Source organism: Sus scrofa, chromosome 6, assembly GCF_000003025.6.
Source record: "Sus scrofa isolate TJ Tabasco breed Duroc chromosome 6, Sscrofa11.1, whole genome shotgun sequence".
NCBI lineage: Eukaryota > Metazoa > Chordata > Mammalia > Artiodactyla > Suidae > Sus > Sus scrofa.
In genome coordinates, this window is record NC_010448.4 from 48,859,895 (window position 1) to 48,878,669 (window position 18,775).

At 49.5% G+C, this 18,775-nt stretch overlaps 1 protein-coding gene and 2 long non-coding RNA genes across 3 annotated transcripts in view; 1 reads left to right on the top strand and 2 right to left on the bottom strand.

Moving 5' to 3' along the window:
• The window catches only part of LTBP4 (latent transforming growth factor beta binding protein 4), a 30,486-nt gene extending 28,877 nt beyond the window's left edge, over positions 1–1,609 (top strand). Inside the window, 1 exon segment of the mRNA XM_021094399.1 lies at positions 1,195–1,609. Coding sequence (XP_020950058.1) covers positions 1,195–1,349 — 155 coding nt within the window. The 3' untranslated portion in view covers positions 1,350–1,609.
• LOC106507592 lies at positions 6–6,801 on the bottom strand. Its single transcript, XR_001303677.2, has 3 exons — positions 6,703–6,801; positions 5,802–5,996; positions 6–437 (listed from the first exon to the last, which is right to left on the bottom strand). It is a non-coding gene; the product is annotated as an uncharacterized LOC106507592 (long non-coding RNA).
• LOC110260989 lies at positions 14,052–17,775 on the bottom strand. Its single transcript, XR_002344659.1, has 2 exons — positions 17,734–17,775; positions 14,052–14,512 (listed from the first exon to the last, which is right to left on the bottom strand). It is a non-coding gene; the product is annotated as an uncharacterized LOC110260989 (long non-coding RNA).

Sequence of the window (18,775 nt, forward strand, 5' to 3'; positions counted from 1 at the left end):
TGAGGGGCAGGCCAGGGCCAGCACGGGGTGGGGGTTGTGAGAGAGGGTGGAAGTCTTTACTAGAGGGTCATCAGGGACATCAAGGAGACCAGCCAGCGCGCGGGGGGGGGGGGGGGCGCGAGGCGGGGAGCAGAAAGTAATTCTTGCTCGGGGATGGGGCTGGGCTTGAAGCGGTTGGAAGGGTAGAAATCTGCAGGTGTGTTTTCTAGGGACTCCCAGGGCTACTTTGGGCAATTTGCTTGACCTCTCTGAAGAACTTTTACAGGCTTCCTGTCTGTAGAATGGGAATATGAATTCTGTCTGCCTAGTTTAGACAATAGTAAAGGAGAGTGATTACAATCAAGCACTCCAGAGGAGTTGGATAGAATGCAGGCTCAGTCCAGCAGCTTGCTGCATGACCCTGGACAGGTCACTGTCCTTTGCTCAGTTTTTCTCATCTGAAAAATAAGCATAGTCATAGAACGCATTTCATAGAGTTGTGAACCTCGATTTACAATGACAGTGAAGATTTCGTGTAAAGCAAAGCTCAGAAAAGAGAACTTAGTTCCTCAAAGTCTCACAGACAAGAAATAGCAAGGGGGCTGGGCACTCAGGGTCTTTAAGAGCTGGTCTGAGAACCCATTTGGCATGGAGTTCCCTGGTGGGGCAGTGAGTTAAGGATCCAGCAGGTATCACTGCTGTGGCTCGGGTCGCTGCTGTGGGATAGGTTCACACCCTGGCCTGGGAACTTCTGCGTGCTATGGGCATTACCAAAAAAAAAAAAAGTAAAAAAATAGAGAAAGAACCCACTGGGCAGAGTGTGGGCTTGTTGTGGGACAACAGGCACGGGGCTTCCCCACACTGGGCCTCAGTTTGCACATACGTAAAATAGAATCACAATATCTACCTATAGGGTCATTGGGAGGATGAATACAATATGCTTAAAACTATGTATGGCACAGAGTAAGCATTTACTGTTATAGCATCATCAGTATTGTCTTCCTAACAAAAATCTAGTGACCTAGGGCCTACCATACCCATCTCACAGAACACAAAACTGAGGCAGAGGCCAGCAGGTAGTAGTAGCTGGATTCCACTCCAGCAGGAGCATCAGCATTCACACGCCTCTGCACCAGGAGTCTCAGAGGCCAGGGAGGCGGGCCCCCAGGTCCCCAGTCCTGATCGGTGCTCCTGCTATGCCCCTCCTCTCCCCAGACATCAACGAGTGTGACGAGGCCGAAGCAGCCTCCCCGCTCTGCATCAACGCGCGCTGCGTCAACACCGACGGCTCCTTCCGCTGTATCTGCCGCCCAGGATTCGCGCCCTCGCACGAGCCGCATCACTGCACTCCCGCCAGGCCCCGGGCCTGAGCCTCAACAGCCCCCGGCCGCCCACTCCGCGCCTGCGCACGAGGCCGTACGCGGGTCTCCGCGGCGCACACCATCCGCCCGCTCGCGCGCATGCGCACAGGGATGCCGGCCCTGACGGAGAGGAGGGACCGGGGGACTGACAGACGGATAGTAGGAGCTCCCTTCCCACTGACGCTGCTGGCCCGTGCTTAGCCTACAGTCCCCTTCGCGTTCCTGCTCCATTTTATAAAAATTTTCCATTAAAGCCTACCTATTTTGTACTTTCTGCGTCGGCCTGCCTATGTTCCTCAAACTTTGGCTCAACAGTTCGTTCTTTGAGCCACTAACTTAAGCCGCGTCTGCTCCTTCATTCTCATGCCTCTGTCGCTCGGTCTATCTTGGGCTCTGTTTTTCTCCTCTGTCCGTTTCTTTGAATGCTGTCTCTTGTCTTTCTGCCTGTTTTCTCACTAATTCTCCGTGTCTCTCTTTGTCTTTTAGTCTCTGTTTTTGCGTCTCTCTTTCCCTATCTCGCTGTTTCATTATCTCTCTAATCTTGAGAGCGGCCATAACTCTGGGTTTTTCACCTTCCCGATAAATCCTCCCTGGAGCTCCCTCTTTCCCTGGCATGAAGCCCCAGAAAGGGATGGGATGAAACAGCCTCAGCCCCTGCTCAGCTGTTCTCAGCTACGGGGAACCACAAATGACCCCTAATCCCCAAAGTAAAAAGCTTTTATGGGACAAGTGGGCCATGAGGAGGAGGTAACAACAGGAGTTCCTGGAGGGGCGCATCCAGACCTGCCCCTCGGGTTGGGATTTGCCTGTGGCAGAGCAGGGAATGGCAGCCCTGGTGGGTGGCCCAAGCAAGGACATGTGGAGGCGGGATTGAGCTGTGTGTATGCTGGTAAAGAGCCTAGCTTGGACACACCCCCACCCCAGTGGCCCCTGCCTACTTCCTGGCCATGTGGGGAATCCAAAGTGGTCTTCACAAAAGAAGAAAAAACAGCTTAGAAGGGCATAAACTCAGAGAGGGAGCTCACTGGCGCCGAAACAAAACAATACCAAAGACTACCTGAGGGCATTCCTTGGTGGTCTAGTGCTTAGGACTTGGCGCTTTCACTGCTGCCACCGGGTTCAATCGCTGGTCCTGGTCTGGGATCTGAGATCTTACATCAAGCCACCGCATACTGTGGCCAAGAACCCCCCCCCAAAAAAAAAACCCAAAAAGAGTTCCCTTCTTGGCTCAATGGTTAACGAATCTGACTGGCATCCATGAGGACTCAGATTTGATCCCTGGCCTCGCTCAGTGGGTTAAGGATCCCACGTTGCCATGAGCTGTGGTGTAGGTCACAGATGCGGCTCAGATCTGGCATTGCTGTTCCTGTGGTGTAGGCTGGCGGCTACAGCTCTGATTCAGCTCCTAACCTGGGAACCTCCATACGCCACAGGTGGGGCCCCAAAAAGCAAGAAAAAAAGAAAAAAAAAGGGTTCCTGTCGTGGCGCAGTGGTTAACGAATCCGACTAGGAACCATGAGGTTGTGGTTCGGTCCCTGCCCTCACTCAGTGGGTTAACGACTCGACCCCCTAGCCTGGGAACCTCCATATGCCATGGGAACGGCCCAAAGAAATAGCAAAAAAAAAAAAAAAAAAAAAAAAAAAAAAAGAATAAAATCATTTAAAAAAAAAAAGAAAATCAAAGTACAAAGGTGAGGATACACAACCAGGAACAATCTGTTTAAGGACTGGATGGAACAGAGAGGGAAATCTCCCCATTTTAAATATTTTTTATAACCATCCTATGGGACATTTCTGACCCATGAGATACAAATTTTAATTTTCCAGGTTCAGCTCAAGTTATGTAAAACGGGGAACAGGGGCATCTCTCTCTTTTTTTTTTTTTTTTTTCTTTTGGCCACACCTGCAGCATGTGGAAGTACCCAGGTCAAGGATTAAACCCAGGCCAGAGCAGCGACCTGAGCCGATGCTGTGACAATGCAAGACCCTTAACCCGCTGCTCCACTAGAGAACTACGTGGGGCTCCTTCTTTTCTTTTTTTTCGGTCTTTCTGCCTTTTTCTAGGGCAAAGGAGGTTCTCAGGCTAGGGGTCTAGGGCTCCTTCTTGACCTGACCCCTCCTGACCTCCAGGAAGGGTTGCTGTCCCACTGGTGCCACATGGAGGATCCTACTAGTAGAGCTTCCTCTACAGGAGTGCTGGTGGCAGTTAAATGAGTCGTTCTCCATGTCAAGTGCTTAGAACTTTGCCTGGCACATGGCAAGGGCTCAGTGATTGTTATCATAAGCCTGGCCCTCCCTGGAAATGCTGAGCCCCGTGGCTGGTCAGGTGGTGAGGGCAGATGGCCAGATGGTGTTCCTTACCCTGTCTCCCTCCCGGGTGAGGGAGGAGGCCAGACTCTCTCCCCTTCAACAAGACAGTGAGAGGCACCTAGCACACGGGCCTTGGCAGGAAGGGGTGCCAGACCGTGAGGGGCTCAAAGCTCCACAAAAGGAACGATGGTTGCAATTCCACCAAATCATACACCTGAAGTGGGTGAATTGTAGCTAAAAGAAATCCAATAAAAAAAAAATTCAGAGTTCCCATCCTGGCTGCGTGGAAACGAATCTGATTGGCAACCATGAGAACACAAGTTCGATCCCTGGCCTCGCTTGGTGGGTTAAGGATCCGGCGTTGGCCATGAGCTGTGGTGTAGGTTGCAGATGAGGCTTGGATCTGGCATTGCTGTGGCTGTGGTGTAGGCCATTGGCTACAGCTTCGATTCAACCCCTAACCTGGGAACCTCCATATGCTGCGGGTATGGCCCTAAAAAGAACACCAAAAAAAAAAACACCAAAAACAAAACAACAACAACAAAATACGTATATATATATAAAGGGGGCCAAAAAGTGATCCTCCAGCTGACATAGGGAATCTCGCCCAATCACTGACCTTTCCTTCAACAAATATTCTCTATATAATATCTGCTTTGTAATAAGTGAGTGTTGGAAACACAAACTAACCAACCCTTAGGGGTGAGAGCTAGGGAGGGCTCTTGGAGATATCTGAGCTGAGATCTGAATTATGTGGGGAAAGGAGCCAGAAGAAGCAGTGGAGGGTGTTCCAGGTGGAGGGAACAGCATCTGCAAATGCCTACAGGTAAGGAAGGCAAATGTTTTTTAAATGCCCCTCCCCACACTTTTTTTTTTTTTTTTTGTCTTTTTGCCTTTTCTAGTGCCGCTCCCCAGGCATATGGAGGTTTCCAGGCTAGGGGTCTAATCGGAGCTGTAGCTGCCGGCTTACGCCAGATCCTTAACCCATGAGCGAGGCCAGGGATCGAACCCACCACCTCATGGTTCCTAGTCGGATTCGTTAACCACTGTGCCACGACAAGAACTCCTCTCCACACTTTTTTTTTTTTTTTTTTTTGGCGTGTCAGTCCCTGTGTTGGACAATGCTGGTGATATTTTTGGTGCCCAAGAAATCCCTGGCCCTGCCTTCATGGAGATCCAGTGAGGGACTCGGCCACATTGCTAGATGTGACAACTTGTGCACAGATGGGGGAGGCGGAGGCAAGCAGAGGGGTCGGGCTGGGACAGGGAAGATCAGAGGCTCTGGCTGCCCAGAGGGAGCTCCTGACCCCATCTGAGAGAACATCAGGAAGACTTCCTGTAGGAAGAGACAGAGTTCTGAATACTGTCTGTTCAGAGTTCTAGATTCCTTTGAGAATCTGTTGAAAGCTTCACAGAAAACACACACGCGGCAAACGTAGGCAATTACCAAACACTCTTAGTTCCTCAAGCGCCTGTGCCCAGGCAGCCCGCGGGCATCCCATTACCCTCCATGACCACGCTGCTGTATGAATGTCCCAGGAATGAGGAGTGAAGCGGCCCCCAGTGCTGGAAAACTTTGAGGTGGAATTTCAGCATCCTGGGTGTAGGGTGGGGTTTTGAGAGCCGGGAACATCCCTCTCAGCACCCCCCGTTCCCCGCTGCGCCTAGAGGGTGTGCCAAGAATCTAGCTTTTTTTCTTGCCTAAGTCCTCCGCACTAACCTCTAACCCTGGCGCTGTGGGGCCCTTGGAACCTGTCGGGACCAGCGCGTTCTCCTCTGGAACGTCCAGAGGGAAACAGTCCACACTGTCAATGCGCTCGCCAGACGAGCGCCGCAGCGCCCCCTGCCAGTCACCGGGCGAGCGCATCCCAGGCCACCTACGCCCCCTAGTGGCCACTACTGATACTGTCATCAAGGAGCCCCGACAGCGGGTTCGGGCCTTTAAGATCAGCTGGCCAGAGTTATCACCGTCGCCATGGTCAAGTCATTTTCATCATCATATGACATCATAGATAATACATAAATAGCTCATCCTATGTGCCAGGCACTATGCTTTATATATATGTATCACCTCATTTAATCAGTCCTATGGAGTGGATTCTGTTATCTCCATTTTCCTCATTTGAAGCACAGAAAGGTAAGGAAACTTACCCTGAGATCACACAGCTACTTTGTCTGGGTCGAATCTAGGCAGTTTGTTTCCAGAGTCCATTTTCTGAACTGTTCAATAATAATTATGCAGTGAAGTAATACGGTGGTTGGGAATTGCTTCAAAATAATTCTATAGTACAGCTGGAAAGAAATTGGGTCCCTGGATCACCATGTTACCAGCCTGGGTCATTTCACCTGTGGATAATTGTGCGAGAATACACTTTTTTTTTTTTTGGTCTTTTTAGGGCCACACCCACAGTATATGGTGGTTCCCAGGCTAGGGGTCTAATCAGATCTACAGCTGCCGGCCTACACCACAGCCACAGCAACTCGGGATCCGAGCGGCATCTGCGACCTACACCACAGCTCACAGCAACCCACTGAGCAAGGCCAGGGATCAAACCTGCGTCCTCATTTCTACTGAGCCCCAACAGGAACCCCCAAAAATAAACTTTTTTTTTGTCTTTTAGAGCTGCACCTGTGGCATATGGAAGTTCCCAGCCTAGGGGTCTAATCAGAGCTACAGCTGCCAGCCTACACCACAGCAATTCGGGATCCTTAACCCACTGAGCGAGGCCAGGGCTCAAACCCGCATCCTCATGGATGCTAGTCAGGTTCGTTAACCGCTGAGCCACGACGGGAACTCTGAGAATAAACTTTTAAAGTCATGATATTTTGAAGTCTCTTTGTTATAGAGGCTTAAGCGTATATCCTAAAACAAGAATCACCTGAAAAACAAGAATCACCTGGAGGGCTTCTTAAACGGCAGATTCCTGGCTCCATTCCCAGTAAGTCTGGAGTAGGGACCTAGAATTTGTATTTCAGATAAGCTCCCAGGGGCTGCTGCTGATCTGGGGACCCCGCTTTGCGAACCGCCGCCCCTAGTGATGCAGGTCCTTACCGGGTGTTGTTTCGTTCGCGAGCCCTCTCTTTAGAGCTGCCTTCTGCCCTCTGAGTTCATGGGGCCGACCCCACTGGAAGACTCCCAGGCGGGCCAATGAGTAAATCCCTCCCCTTGGACTTCGCTGTTGGTTCAGGGATGGGCACTTCCTTGAAGCTGGACCAATGAGAGTCAGCCCTGGAAACTGGCTAGACTGTGGGGGAGGGGCCTCCGAGGCTTAAGGTGCTGGAAAAGCAGGGGCCCGGAGACCCCGGGGCTTCTGTCGGGGAAGAGCTAGTCTGAAGAGGAAGCCAGCTTCTGGGAAAGCAGAGCTGGGAGGTGAACAGAGAGACGGTGCCTGACCTGTATCACCTGTGCCTCTGGGTCCAGTGAATCCCCAGGATATTTCTCCAGAATTTGACCTTTTCCTTCACGCCCTCCATCAAATGTACCAGCAAATTTTGTCAGCTCTGCCCTAAAAGATGTCCTGTCTTCTATTGGAGGAAAAGTTATGCTGTACATTAGAATAGTACTGGGTCGATGACAACTTTGGGATAAAAATAGTGGATTAGGAAACTGTGTATTAATGTTAGATTTGCTAAAGTGAGTCATTACACTCTAGGTATGTAAGAGAATATTGACAGTCTCCGGAAATATGCCCTGAAATGTTTAGGAGTAAAAGCCCATGATGTATGTAACTTAGCTTCAAATTATACAGCAAAACCCCCCACATAATAGAGCAAATGTTAAAGAGGGTAAAAATGTGAAAAAGATGATGAATCTGTCAGTGACAATGCAAGATCCTTAACCCACTGAGCCACCAGGGAACTCCTATTCAACTTTTAATTAAACTTCGGACCTAACTCTTTAGTGTATATGGTAAAATTTCAAGGATTACTACAAAAAGAATAGAAATGGTGGAGTTCCCGTTGTGGCTCAGTGGTTAACGAATCTTACTAGGAACCATGAGGTTGCGGGTTCGATCCCTGGCCTCACTCAGTGGGTAAAGGATCCGGCATAGCTGTGAGCTGTGGTGTAGGTTGCAGATGCAGCTTGGATCCCGCGTTGCTGTGGCTGTGGCGTAGGCCAGCGGCTACAGCTCCGTTTCGACCCCTAGCCTGGGAACCTCCATATGCCACAGGGGTGGCCCTAGAAAAGGCAAAAAGACCAAAATAATAATAATAATAATAATAATAATAGAAATGGTGCCTAGATTCTAAATTAGTAGAGAGAAAATGAAGAGTAAGAACACATGAGATGAGTGAGTTCCCGTCGTGCTTCAGCGGAAATGAACCCAACTAGTATCCATGAGGATGCAGTTTCGATCCCTGGCCTTGCTCAGTGGGTTAAGGATCCGGCGTTGCTCTGAGCTGTGGTGTAGGCCTCAGACACTGCTCAGATCTGGCATTGCTGTGGCTGTGGTGTAGGCTAGAGGCTATAGCTCCGATTCCACCCCAGCCTGGGAATTTATATGCCACAGGTGTGGCCCTAAAAAACAAAAAAAGAAAGAAAAACAAACAAAAACTCCAATCACGGAGTTCCCGTCGTGGCGCAGTGGTTAACGAATCCGACTAGGAACCATGAGGTTGAGGGTTCGATCCCTGCCCTTGCTCAGTGGGTTAAGGATCCGGCGTTGCTGTGAGCTGTGGTGTAGGTTGCAGACGCGGCTCGGATCACGAGTTGCTGTGGCTCTGGCATAGGCCGGTGGCTACAGCTCCGATTAGACCCCTAGCCTGGGAACCTCCATATGCCGCAGAAGCGGCCCAAAGAAATAGCAAAAAGACCAAAAAAAGAAAAATCCAATCACTTCAAAGAAGTCTTAATGGGGCAGAGAAATAATGAGAAAAATAAAATCACAAAGTAAGGTGGTTGAAGTAAATAAAGTCCATTAATTACACAGAGAAAAAGTCTATTCTGAACACTTCTGGCTATCTCCGCTACTTTCACCCCCCCTCTTTTTTTTGTCTTTTGTCTTTTTAGGGCCGCACCTGTGGCATATGGAGGTTCCCAGGCTAGGGGTCAAATCGGAGCTGCAGGCGCTGGCCTATACCACAACCACAGCAACGCAGGATCCGAGCTGCCTCTGTGACCTACACCACAGCTCCCGGCAATGCCAGATCCTTAACCCACTGAGGGAGGCCAGGGATCGAACCCGCACCCTCATGGATACCAGCCAGGTTCCTTAACCACTGAGCCACTATGGGAACTCCTCCATTACTTGCGTCCTTGTCCCACCCTCCTCTGCTGGCTTGCTGCGGAGTCCCCTGGAGTCCCCTTCCCAAGCAGTTAGAGGGACTCTGAACACCCAAGTCAGGTCCAGCTCCCCCGAGGCTCAGAACCTTCCCGTGGCTCCATCTCACTAGAGTAAAAGTCCCAGTCTCCATGGTGGCCCATAGGATTCGGCGCCCTCTGCCTCTCGTTTCAGCTCCTCCTTCCCCTCCCTGCTTAGTTCTCTCCAGGCATGTGGATCTCCCTGTTGTTTCCCTAAAACACCAGCCAATTTCCCACCACCGGATCTTTGTACCGGCTGTTCCTTCCGCCCGGGGGACTTTTACCACTTGACTCATGCCCTCACTACCAACAGAGAATGGATAAACAAACTGGATACAGTCACACAACAGGATGCACAGTGAGAATAACCTGTAGCTTACACACAATTACAAGAATGGAAAGTTCTCATCGTGGCTCAGCAGAAGCGAATCTGCCTAGCATCCATAAGGATGCAGGTTCCATCCCTGGCCTTGCTCAGTGGGTTAAAGGACCTGGCATTGCTGTGGCTTTAGTGTAGGTTACAGACGTGGCTTGGATCCTGCGTGGCTGTGGCTCTGGTGTAGGCTGTCAGCTACAGCTCTGATTGGACCCTTAGCCTGGGACCCTCCATTCCTGTGACCCTAAAAAAAAAAAAAAAAAAAAAAAAAAAAGAATGGGTCTCACACTGCGTTGAATGGAAAAAGCTAGACATTCAAGATGTATATTTTCTTTTCTCTCTGTCTCATCCTTCCTTCCTTTTTCTTTTTTAAATTTTTGGGCAGCCGGAGGGATAGGGAATTCCCAGGCCAGGGATCAGATCCCAGCTGCAGTGCCACCTAAGTCACTGCTGCGTCAACCAGGGATCCTTAACCCCCTGTGCCCAGCCTGGGATCCAGCTTGCATCCCAGCGCCCCATGACACCACCAATCCTGTTGCGCCACAGCAGGAACTCCCAAGAGGTATATTTTCTGATTCCGTTTACATCAAATTCAAGACAGGAAACATGAGTCGATCCGGTCAGAAGTCATAATGAGGGTGACAGGTGGATTGAAAAGATCCACAAGAGAGTCCGGGGGGCAGATGGGGCAGCTGGACAGGTTTCTTGGTGTGGGAGCTGGTGACAGAAGTGTGTTCAGTTGATGGAAATTCACCCCGCTGTGCACTATTTGGCATGTGCGTCTCCTTCAAAAAATGGTTTAAAGGAAAAATAAAACAAAACGGAATGAACCCCCACGTTCCCACCACCCGGCTTAAGAAACCAGACACTTCTAGGCCTTAGGGCCCCTCGCTCCCAATACAATGTGCTTTTGCAGCTTCACAGCCTGCCCCGCCGCCCCAGTTCCTTTCCCCAGTTTGCTAGCTCTGTCTTCCCCACTTAGAACTCAGGCGGCGAGGCCAGCCTGGGCGGGCCGGGCGCTGGGCTGGGGAGGGGGTGTGTGGTGGGGGGAGGACGTGGCTGGGGAGGAGGAGGGTTGCGACTTCCCGATCCCTCAGTGGGAAGTACTGTTTCTGGGAGGCCTGAGTACTGATGGTGGGGGCGCTTTCCAGGGGGCCCCCCAAGTGCTTGGAGCCCAGGGTCTGGGGTGGGAGACTCAGTACCAAGCATCCACTGGAAATGCAGCCTGCTTGCATGCCTGCGCTTTGTCCCCTCGCTTTTTTTTTTTTTTTTTTTTTTTTGCTTTTTAGGGCCACACCCGAAGCATGTGGAGGTTCCCAGGCTAAGGGTCAAATAGGAGCTGTAGCCGCCGGCCTACACCAGAGCCACAGCAAGGCCAGATCCAAGCTGCGTCTGCAACCTACACTACAGCTCATGGCAACACCAGATCTTTAACCCACTGAGAGAGGCCAGGGATCGAACCGGCCACCTCAGGGTTCCTAGTCGGGTTCATTTCCACTGTGCCATAATGGGAAGCGCCAGCGCTTTGTCTCTGTCTCTCTCCCCTCCTGTCTCCCTTCCCTCCCTCCCAACTCTCCTCAAGGAAAAAAAAAAACCCCACAATTATTTATATAAAGTTTTATTACATCAGACTGTAACCAAAGGAGCCAAGTTCCAACTTTGAGTCTTTCAATAAACTTTGAATCAAGAGCAGTGCTTCCCCTCCCCCCTTTTTCGTACTGTACTGTAATGTTTATTTTTAAATTCTTTTTTTTGGCATGATTTTTTATATATGAGGTTCAAGAACAGTTCAGCCTTTGCACTTCTTTTCTGGCCATTGATATTGTTCATTTTATTTCCTGATTATTACAGGAAATAATCTCGTTGTATAGGGAATGGAGGCACTTGGCTGGCCTCTGTGACCTCCTGCTGCACACCAGAGGGTGTGGTGACATTTAGGAAGCTGGGGGTGGGGGGAGGATGCTGAGGGGGCCCAGGTGACAAATGGGAAGACTGGAGGCCAGCCAGGGACCCAGGTGGGACAGGCCCTGGGGACTCCGGGCGGGGGGAGGGGTTGAATTCCAGTCCCACTGAAAGCGGAAACCACAGACTATTTCCTTTCCTTTTTTGTTTTCAAGGGCCCCACCCACAGCATATGGGAGTTCCCAGGCTAGGGGTCGAATCAGATTGCAGCTGCCAGCCTACACCACAGCCACAGCAACGCCAGATCTGAGCCCTGTCTGCGACCTACACCACAGCAGATGGCAATGCTGGATCCTTAACCCACTGAGCGAGGCCAGGGATTGAACCTGTGTCCTCATGGATACTAGTCAGGTTTGTAACCTGCTGAGCCACAACAGGAACTCCCAGAGTTTTTTCTTTTTTCATTTTTTAACGCTTTATTGAAGTACAGTGGGTTTGTGTTGTCGTGATGATTTCTGCTGTGCAGCAAAGTGATTCGGTGACGAAACCACAGGACTTGGTGTCCTGTTGGCGGTGATGGCGCAGGAGAGGGCTTGGCTGCTCTCTGCAGGCCCAGTGCCTGGCCCAGGAGATGGCTCAGCCTGGAGGGCCCTGAATACAGAAGGAAGGGCAGGTCGGACCAACCGCTGATGTCCCAGCACCCTTCCTTACTCACTGGGTCCTCACAGCACCCACCTTACCGATGAGAACACTGAGGCTCCCAGAGAGGAAGACCCGCAAGGCAGAGAGTGGGACCGGGGCCCAGGACTCCCACCTAACCCTCGGCTTCGAAAGACTTTTATAACTTCAGGCCTTAAACGACCTCTGATTATTGCTTTTTCTCCCATCAGGGAAAAAAAAAGAAAAAAAAAAAAAAAAAAGAGGAGAAAAAGAAAAGCCAGGCAACTTGATTACAAAGCCTGAGGGAATTTTTGGAGGGTCAGTACTGCTGTGAATCCTGCTTGCGGTGGTGGTTATATGATTCTGTGCATTTGTTGAAGCACATAAAACAGTGTAAATACACACACACACACACACACACACACGGCCATGACTTTTACTGTTTGTAAATAAGAATATGAAAAAGGGAGTTCCTGCTGGGGAGCAGTGGGTTAAGGATCCAAGTGCAGTGGCTCAGGTCATGCACATGCTCGAGATCCAGCCTGTCACACTGGGTTAAAGGATCTGGCATTGCTGCAGCTGTGGCCTGGGTCTAGGCTGTGGCTCAGATTCAGTCCCTGGCCCAGGAACTTCCTTACGCCAAAGCACGGCCAAAAAAAAAAAAAAAAAAAAAAAAAAAAGCACACAGTGAATGTGCCTTGTCTGGATCCCAATTCTAACAGAACAACTGTAAAAAGATATTTTTGAGACAACTAGGAGAAACGTAACTAAGGACTGACTATTAAATACATTAAGAAATTTGCTAGTTTTGTTAGATGTGATAAGGCTTCGTAGTTATAGAAGGAAACGCAGCCCCCTCTCTTTATTTTGATGATTCTTGTGGTGTTGAAGAATGAACATGGTGTCTGTTGCTTGTACTTTTAAGTATCCCCAAATAGAAGGGAAAGAAGACGCCATGGCAACATGTGGATGGTTCTGGAAGCTGGGTGATGGGCCCAGGTAGGTTTAGTATTTCTCTGCTTTCAGCATCTGTTTGGAAATGTCCATGATCTAAGTGAAAACTTTTTGTTTTGTTTTGTTTTGTTTTTTGTTTTTGCTTTTTAGGGCCGCACCCACGGCATATGGAGGTTCCGAGGCTAGCGGTCGAATCAGAGCTGCAGCTGCTGGCCTACAACCCAACCACAGCCATGCCAGATCCGAGCCACATTTTCAACCTACACCCCAGCTCATGGCCACGCCGGATCCTCCACCCACTGAGTGAGGCCAGGGACCGAACCCACAACCTCATGGTTCCTAGTTGGATTCATTTCTGCTGCACCACAACGGGAACTCCTAAGTGAAAACTTTTGAAAATAAAATTTAAAAAATTTTTAAAGAAGCGTGTGTTGTTCGTCAAGCATAATTTTTTTTTTTTTTTTTTTTTGTCTTTTTGCCATTTCTTGGGCCGCTCCCATGACATATGGAGGTTCCCAGGCTGGGAGTCTAATCAGAGCTGTAGCCACCTGCCTACACTCGAGCCACAGCCACGCGGGATCCGAGCCGCCTCTGCAACCTACACCACAGCTCACAGCTGTGCCGGATCCTTAACCCGCAGAGCAAGGCCAGGGATCAAACCTGAAACCTCATGGTTCCTAGTTGGATTCATTAACCACTGAGCCATGACAGGAACTCCTCGTCAAGCATAATTTAGAAAATACAGAAAACTAGAAAGACAAAGATGCATCTGTTCCCCCCTCCCTGCCCCAATCCCACATCTGATTGTACTTAACATTTTGATGTATTTCCTTTCAGCCTTTTCTGTTTTATTCAGGCTTTAAAAATGTGTGTGTGTGTGTGTGTTTTACATAACTGTGTGAGCAAATTGTTTATATAGTCCTGCTTTTTCCCTTCTTAAAACGTAAGCCGTTCCCTTGTTAAAACATCGTTGTGTAAACACAATCTCTAATGTTTGCCTGGTGTTTACTCAACGGGGCAGTGTTGCCAGACATTGAAGCTGTTTCCAATTTCCTCCCATTATAAATAATGCCTCGATGCACATCCTCACACGTCCCAGAGGCGGGATTGCAGGGCCAAAGGGTGCGGATCCCTTGGCAGCTCACAGTCAAAATCTCCATCGCGTTTCTGCCTGACCCGAAGCTGAAATGACCTCATACGGTTAAAGTGAGATTTTTCTGCTATTTGTTATTTCCTCAAGGTTTGATTCATGACTTGGGTTCACAAGAGGATGTGTGGTTGTGCTGTGTTTTTTTTTTTTTTTTTCCCAGTTGCAGGAACAGAAATCCGTTCGCACTAGCTCATGTCAAAAGGGAGTTGTGTCAGTCAGCAAGCAAAGCTAATATATAGCTTTGTTGACCTAAAACGATGAAAGAGCCAGGTATTTTACCAGGAAAATGGGTGTATTTGGGAACAGCTGAGAATTAAAATTTGGAACACGGACCCTAAGGCAAGCCACAAGCCAGGAGAGAACAAAGGAGCGGAACCTTCTTTTATAGAGGAGAAGGGGGAGGTAGTTCAGTGGCTTTTCATTGGCTGACTTGTTACATCTCTTATTGTCTGGGCTGTTACTGGGCAAGAAGAAAGTCTTCCTTCCTCCCGCTTGGGGGGAAAGCAGTAATCTTCTTCCTGTTGGAAAAGGAAGGGTACATCTCTCTCTGTCTCGTCTATAACTACCCTAAAGAGGCAGGACAGGACAGCTCCCCCTTCTGGCCTCCCAACTTCATTCCATTTTTTTTTTTTAATTGTTTTGTCTTTTTAGGGCCACACCCTCGGCATATGGAAGTTCCCAAGCTAAGGGTCCAATCGGAGCTGTAGCTGCCAGCCTGCACCAGAGCCCCAGCCACAGCCATGCGGCTCATGCAATGCAGGATCCTCGATCCACTGAGCAAGGTCAGGAATCGAAGCCATGTCTTCATGGATACTAGTCGGGTTCGTTACCACTGAGCCATGATGGGAACTCCCCAACTTCATTTTGTTTTTATTTTATTTTGTTGCTTTTTAGGTCCCCACCCACAGCATATGGAAGTTCCCAGGCTAGGGGTCTAATCAGGGCTACAGCTGCTGGCCTATGCCACAGCCACAGCAACGCCAGATCTGAGCTGCATCTTCGATCTACACCGCAGCTCATGGCAACACTGTGGTCCTTAACCCACTGAGTGAGGCCAGGGATCAAACCTGCACCCTCATGCTTACTGGTCGGATTTGTTTCCCCTGAGCCACAACGAGAACTCCCCCCAACTTTATTTTAAATGAGTCTTCTATGTACTAATTTTCATAGCATGGGAGTTCTTGTAGTGGCTCAGCGGTTAGTGAACCCGACTAGCGTTCATGAGAATGCAGGTTTGATTCCTGGCCTCAGTGGGTTAAGGATCCAGCATTGCCCTGAGGTGTGGTGTAGGTCACAGACATGGCCACAGTTACAATTGGACTCCTAGCCTGGGAACCTCCACATGCTGTGGGTGCAGCCCTAAAAGACAAAAAAAAATTAAAATAATTTTCACAGCGTGGACAAGCTATCTTGCTATATTGACTGTTGAGATACTAAGTTATTTCTATATTGGCTGGTAAATCATGTTGCCTCAAGATCTGCACATTTTCCACTCCAAAACTCCTGATACCCCTCGCCACCCCCAGGACTTCTCAGATCTCCCACAATGCAGCGAAAAAGCCTTAACATCAGGCACAGCAATGAACCATTCTGATCAGTGCCCAAAGAACTGGTTGTTAAAAATTTTGACTATGAGTTTCTGCTGTGGCACTGTGGGTTAAGAGTTCTACTATAGAGTTCCCATCGCAGTGCAGCGGAAATGAATCTGACTAGTAACCACGAGACTGTAGGTTTGAGTCCTGGCCTCGTTCAGTGAGTTAAGGATCTGGCATTGCCGTGAGCTGTGGTGTAGGTTGCAGACGTGGCTCTGATCCCACGTTGCTGTGGCTGTGGTGTAGGCTGGCGGCTACAGCTCTGATTCGACCCCTAGCCTGGGAACCTCCATATGCCATGGGTGTGACACTAAAAAGACAAAAAGCAAAAGAGAGAGAGAGAGTTCTACTGCAGTAGCTCAGGTCACTGCAGAGATGCAGGTTCCATGCCAGGCCAGGCACCGTGGGTTAAAGGATCTGGCCTTGCCACAGCTTGGATTGAATCCCTGCTCTGGGAACTTCCGTATGCTGGATTCAGCCATAAGAAGAAAAAAAATTTTTTTGATTAACCTTTGATGCAAGTACCAGAAAAGCTGGCTCAGATGGCTTAAACTGTAAAGGAAACTTGTAGCTAGAAATTTGGCTGGCTTCAGCTAAGGTTGACATGGCCATTCAGCAATGTCACCTAGGGTCCCATCTTTTCCAGTGCCAGCTCCCAAGGGCCACAAGTAACCTCATTCTTACCCCCCAGGTAAAGGAAAGGGCCTTTGTCTCAGCTTTCCCCAACAAAATAAGGCTGACTCTGATTGGACAGCTGAGGTCACATGCTGGTGCCAGATCCAATCACTGTAGCCAGGGGTGGACTCAACTGCCCAGATTGGCTGAGCCAAGTCACCTCTTCCTCCCTGGTACTCCCTTTGCTTCAAGCCACAACCAAGGTTACTCTTCCATTTTTATGGAGTTCCTGCTGTCCTCTCTGCCTTGTTACTGGTAAAACGGAGGTAATAATGACACTTACCTCCTAGGGTTGCTGTGAGGATTAAGTAAGTTCATTAATGCTGAACACTTAGAATGGAGCTTCTACACAGAAAGCGCTTAAATGTTAGCTGCGCTTATTGTCACTAGGTGATTATTATTGGCATCCCAAGCTGCCATTTCTCTGCGAGCTTCTTAATTTCTGTTCTAGTAACTATGGCTGGCTAACACGTCTCCAAAATATGGTGGCTTAAACGACAACAGCCTTTTATCTCTCACAGTGTCTGTGGTCAGATTTTTGGGAGGGATCCAGCTAGCTGGGCAGGTCTGCCTTGGGATCTTGTATGGATGCAATTAGTTGGTGGCTGAAGCTAGGACAGTGAAGCAGCCAGAGAGGGCGGGTAGGCAGCTCTCTCTCTCTCTCCCCTGGCAGGAGAGGGCTCCTCCTCAGAAGCCTGATCGGCACTTATCCACGTGGTCTCCCCACCTAGACTGGTGCAGGCTTCCTCAAATCATGGTGGCTCCAGGGCAGTCAGACTTCTTGTGGGGCAGCTCTGGTCTCCAGTTCGAGAGTTGCACACAAGAGGCAGAAACAGCCTCACCTCTTCTGATCTAGCCTTGGGGATTAGGCAGCATCACTTCTGCCACAGTCTATTGGTTAAAAGTCTGCTCAGATCCAAAGAGAGGGTACGCAAGCCCTGCTTCTCAATGGGACAGATGTCAAGGTTCTAGGAAAAATCTGTGAAGTGGGAAGAGTTATTGCCGCCATCTTTGGAAATGACAAATCTGGCCCTTCTTGGTACTAAGTCCCACCTCTGTACAAAATCAGTGCCCGGAGTTCCCTTCGTGGCTCAGTGGTAATGAACCTGTCTAGTATCCATGAGGACGCATGTTCAATCCCTGGCTTCGCTCAGTAGGTTAAGGATCTGGCATAGCCGTGAGCTGTGTTGTAGGTCACAGACGCGATTTGGATCCCTCGTTGCTGTGGCTGTGGTGTAGGCTGGCATTTGCAGCTCTAATTCAAACCCTGGCCTGGGAACTTCCATATGCCTCAGGTGCTGCCCTAAAAAAAGACACTCCCCCCCCCAAAAAAAACAAAATCAGTGCCCAACAGCATCTACATGGGACACCAACTCCAAGTCTTAATTCTAAAGGGAGGGTTTACTGAGAAGTTTCAATTCCTTGGACTTGAAAACATGATAGTTTCCTTTTGTTTTAGTGATGGCCCCCACCTGCTACCTGTTAATTTCCTGGAGTTCCTGCTGTGACACAATGGGATCGGCAGTGTCTCTGGAGCGCTGGAATGCAGGTTTGATCCCTTGCCCAGCACAGTGGGTTAAGGATCCAGGCTGTATGTTCTTATGGCTCGGACCTGATCCCTGATGCCGAGTGGCCTAAAAACAAGAAGAAAATTTCCTTTTGTTCCTACCAGATAAAGACTACAGGAAACGGAGTTCCCATCGTGGCGCAGTGGTTAACGAACCCGACTAGGAACCATGAAGTTGCGGGTTCGGTCCCTGCCCTTGCTCAGTGGGTTAACGATCCAGCATTGCCGTGAGCTGTGGTGTAGGTTGCAGACGCGGCTTGGATCCCGCGTGGCTGTGGCTGTGGTGTAGGCAGGTGGCTACAACTCCGATTAGACTCCCAGCCTGGGAACCTCCATATGCCGTGGGAGTGGCCCAAGAAATAGCAAAAAGACAAAAAAAAAAAAAAAAAAAAAAAAAAGACTACAGGAAACGTTAATGACTGCTGAGACCAGCTCAGCAGGATGGGGCTGAAGAATGGGTGCTGCGGAACTTAAGGAAGGAGCCAACACAAAACAAAACAGAGACAGTAAAGGTGGGAACCCAGGGGACTCAAGGTCTCTAGAACAAAGAGCCCCGCCTCACAAAACCACATGCTTTTAGTTTACTCTTTTGATGAGCTCACATGAGGAGGGGCTATGGGTGGATGATCAAGCAAGAAGATTGGAAAAACATGTCTCGCGACATCTCCCCCTTTTTGCTTTTACAGGAGGACAAAAACAGATCTTGCAACTTCTTTTCTTCATTGCTTCTTACATCTCTTGCTTTGTGCATTTATAGACAGAACACGAGTCCAAGTCAAGTCTCACGTGGATCTCCTCCAGCTTCAGCCCTGCCCAGACTGACCAGTTTCCAGGGGTGGCCAGGGCAGGGCTCAGCACTCTCTGATGATGGTGAAGGGAGTCTCTGGAACTCGACCGTGAGGAGATTCTGGAGGCGCTGCACAGCCTCCGCGGAGGCAGACCTCTTG